General features: G+C 41.4%; 1 protein-coding gene across 1 annotated transcript in view; it reads right to left on the reverse strand.

The window, feature by feature from the left end:
* The window catches only part of LOC118341936 (N-acetylglucosamine-6-sulfatase-like), a gene marked incomplete at its 5' end in the record, with an annotated part of 3,301 nt that extends 355 nt beyond the window's left edge, over positions 1-2,946 (reverse strand). The window contains 6 exons of the mRNA XM_035680360.1: positions 75-178; positions 898-1,016; positions 1,125-1,207; positions 1,567-1,734; positions 1,834-1,932; positions 2,857-2,946. Coding sequence (XP_035536253.1) covers positions 75-178; positions 898-1,016; positions 1,125-1,207; positions 1,567-1,734; positions 1,834-1,932; positions 2,857-2,946 — 663 coding nt within the window. The remainder of the gene's footprint in view (positions 1-74; positions 179-897; positions 1,017-1,124; positions 1,208-1,566; positions 1,735-1,833; positions 1,933-2,856) is intronic.
* Positions 2,947-3,473: the final 527 nt, after the last annotated feature.

Below are 3,473 nucleotides of genomic sequence, written 5' to 3' on the forward strand. Positions count from 1 at the left end.
ATAAGATATTTTGGTTTACAGTGTCTGTGTGTCTGTGTGTGCGTGTGTGTGTGTGTGTGTGTGTGTGTGTGTACCTGGCTGGTCTGGTTGGGTTTTATATTCGGTCCTCGGACCATGAGAGGAACTCTGATGTCGAACTCGTAGAGCTGCCTTTTATCCAGAGGAAGAGAGAACTGACCTGAAAGAGAGGAAGACGTAAAGAAACCAGAGACACAACGAGCCAATCACATCTCTTTAACTTTATTACTTTATTATTTTCATTTCCTGATTTTAATTGGGCTTTTCAAAGTCCCCCTTTAAAATGTTTTCCCAATCCCCCTGGGTTAAACCCATGGTTGGGAAAAGCCCCACTTTGTATACTTAAGTGGCTACTTAAAATATTTTACTAACTAAAGTTTAATTTTTAATAATATTATCCTAATTAAACATTGTTGAAAAGAATTAAAAAAATCAATTGGTTTAAGCATTTCTGTCTCTTTATATGTCTTATATATTTCTTTTAAATTACACTGTCCAGTTATGTTTTACCTCCTGCTGTAATCTTTATGTGATTTCATCCATCCTTCAAGACAATATTCATATAATTAGATTTATTTTAGTATAATACTATAAACCATGTGTGTATCCAATAATTATATTATATTATTATATAAAATATGTATATAGTGTACAAATAATGAATTTAGTCGTTTTGTCAAAACAGCATCACACACTTCCATGTATACTTATTTTTTCTTCCATGTTTGTTTACTGTTTGTTTAACTCTTTAGGTTTTCCTCTGGTAGCCGCAGGTTTACTGTCAACACTGTGAACTGTGGGTAATTCCCTCAGGCAAAGTCTGCAGAAATTCAGACTGTGTGTGTGTGTGTGTGTGCGTGTGTGCGTGCAGTTCCTCACCTGTGTGGTAGCCGTTGTCGGAGGTAAAGAAGACGTACGTATTGTCCAGTTCACCTCTGACCTCCAAGCTCTTCACTATTTTCTCCACCAGGTCGTCCACTGACAGCAGAGTTCTCCACCTGCAGGCCGGGACCACAAACACTCCTCATAAAGGTTCACAGTGACACACAGATCGGGTTTACTGCGAGTCACCAACAACTGGAAGGTGAGGAGAAGCAACCACTGACCGTTTCCTGAAAGCATCATCCAGGAACTGAACAGAGGAGTTGGTCATCGGGGTTTTAGCCTGTCTGATCAACCAGTGTTTGTCCTGAAGAGACGCAAAGAAAACAACAATCAGCTCCTTTCAGCCAAATACTGAACTATCACACTGAACAATAAGGTAAGTCATTGCAGTCAGTTTATCCCCAATTATCCACAGAGGTCTCCTCTAACCCGAGCTGTAGTCCGACAACGACACTGACCGTTAGCTCGAATCCGTCTGATTGACGCTATACACAGGTTTTTACATTTTTAATGTGAAGAAAAAGAGTAACTATTTCTTTAAATCGACAAGCAACAACATGTACGACTGCAAACATCTCCAGAACTCTTGTTACCATATCTGTGACATATTTGGATGTTTTTAATGAAACGTTTTAAGGTCTTCAGTCCCCTGTGAGGCCGTACCTTCCCGTGGATGTTGAAGTTGGGGTCTCTGGGAGCCTTGGTGTTGTTGAAGCTGTCCTGGTACTGAGGAGCCGCCGTCCACGGGGAGTGGGGGGCCGGCGTGGACACCATCATGAAGAACGGCTGGTAGTTGGATTTATACTGGAGGAACTCCAGAGACATGTTGGCCTGAGAGAGAAAGAGAGCGAGCGCAGTTACTTCTAGTTAAATAAAAAGCTTAAGAAGTTAGCTGCTCCTCTAAAAGATAGATAACAGAGAATGTCTCACCAGTTTGTCTGTCAGGTAGTCTTTACTGTAGTCGGCTCCATGTTTCTGAGGCTTTCCGTTCACTGACAGAGTGTAGTTGTAATATTTAGAGTTCTTCTCCTGGAAAACACAAACAGCATCCATCAAAACTGGTTTGTTCAACAGTGGTTCTCTCACTATGAATATAAACCTCATTCATCTGTAAAAACTCCACTGTACTTTCTCAGTAAAGGATTTACACTAATGATTTCAAACTTTTAGTTAACTTCAAGCAGCTTGAACTTTAAACTTTAACTAACTTTAAACAAGTTAACAGATTACAGAAGTTGTTGATTTCAGATTGACATGGTCACATGTCCTGACTGACATGTGATCTGCGATGAACTTCACGGCAGCTGTTTGACCGTAGAAACCATAAAGTGCCTCTGCTGCGATAAGCTGTCAGGTCATGAGACCAGTTCTCACATCAGTGTTTGTTCAGCAGCAGAGAAGATAAACTAGTCTGCGCTGCCGCTGTGACCTCTGTGTAATGACTTCTGTAAACCAGTTAGAGACGGACGGTAAATTCAAGAAAATCTAATTTTAGCCCATTTGTTTGTCTGGCTCCTTCTGCAGAGCCTCCAGTCACATGGAAACTTCCCACAGAGACGTTAGTGAGCTAAATCCTCCTCTTAAACGTCTGAAACAATACACTGGATATGGACGGCATGCAGGGAGCGGCTCAGAGGATAAGGTTCAATATTTTTCATCTGATTTGATTATTTTTATAGAAAAAAGGGTTCAATTTCCCTCCAAGACTACTGTTTTATTTTCTTAAATAGTTGCAAAAAACCTCAGACACCTTTAATCCGTCATGAGATCCTAAAACTGTCCCCAAGTACACAACTCTACAACATACAGAACATAGCTCTAGTGTTTAAAGACCTAATGCGGAAACATTACATATTACATCTGTAACTGTATCCAGAAGTGACCCATGATGCCAGACAGGAGGGAGCCTCGGAGTCACTCTGTGGCCGAAAGGTTAAAAGTTTCCAGTCTTACCAGTCCAACCCAGTAGCTCCAGCCTGGAGGAACGTGCTCCACTCCACCAGCCTCCGAGTGTCCGTACTGAAACACACCAACATCCAATGTGTTTAATGACACACACACACACACACACATAGGAAGATGCACAAAGACACATACTGTAGATACTTGCAGATTTCTGTCCGCAGCTGCGTGGCTTGCAGGCATGGCCTACATGAAGTGCTTGTTGAATTGTAGATTTCTTGTCGGTGTGATCATCCAGGCATACATGCACGGAAGGGAAGGCCCAGATTTCTCTCCAGAGTCTTCCCTCCCAGCCTTCCTTCCTGCCACATCTGCTGGCTACTGCTGTGAGCTTGGGATTCTAACGGACAGCCCCATCTGCTTCAAGGGAAGTTTCACATATTTAACGTAAAAAGGATTTTTTTTCATTACATTGTCCAACCTTAGAACAAAATCTTTATTATCTTGCTTGCTTCTTCTGTATTCAGATTTTTTACTAAAATGTCCAGTTAAACTATTTTCTGCAGCTCCTAATTTTCAAATCATGACTGATCCACAGACATTTCTGTTTGAATCAAATTACAATGTCAATAGGCCTAGTTGTTGTTCTTCCCGTCTGCAGCTGGCCT

Source organism: Morone saxatilis, unplaced genomic scaffold (genome assembly GCF_004916995.1).
Source record: "Morone saxatilis isolate NCDOM2014 unplaced genomic scaffold, NCSU_SB_2.0 Contig10, whole genome shotgun sequence".
In the NCBI taxonomy this organism is placed as follows: domain Eukaryota; kingdom Metazoa; phylum Chordata; class Actinopteri; family Moronidae; genus Morone; species Morone saxatilis.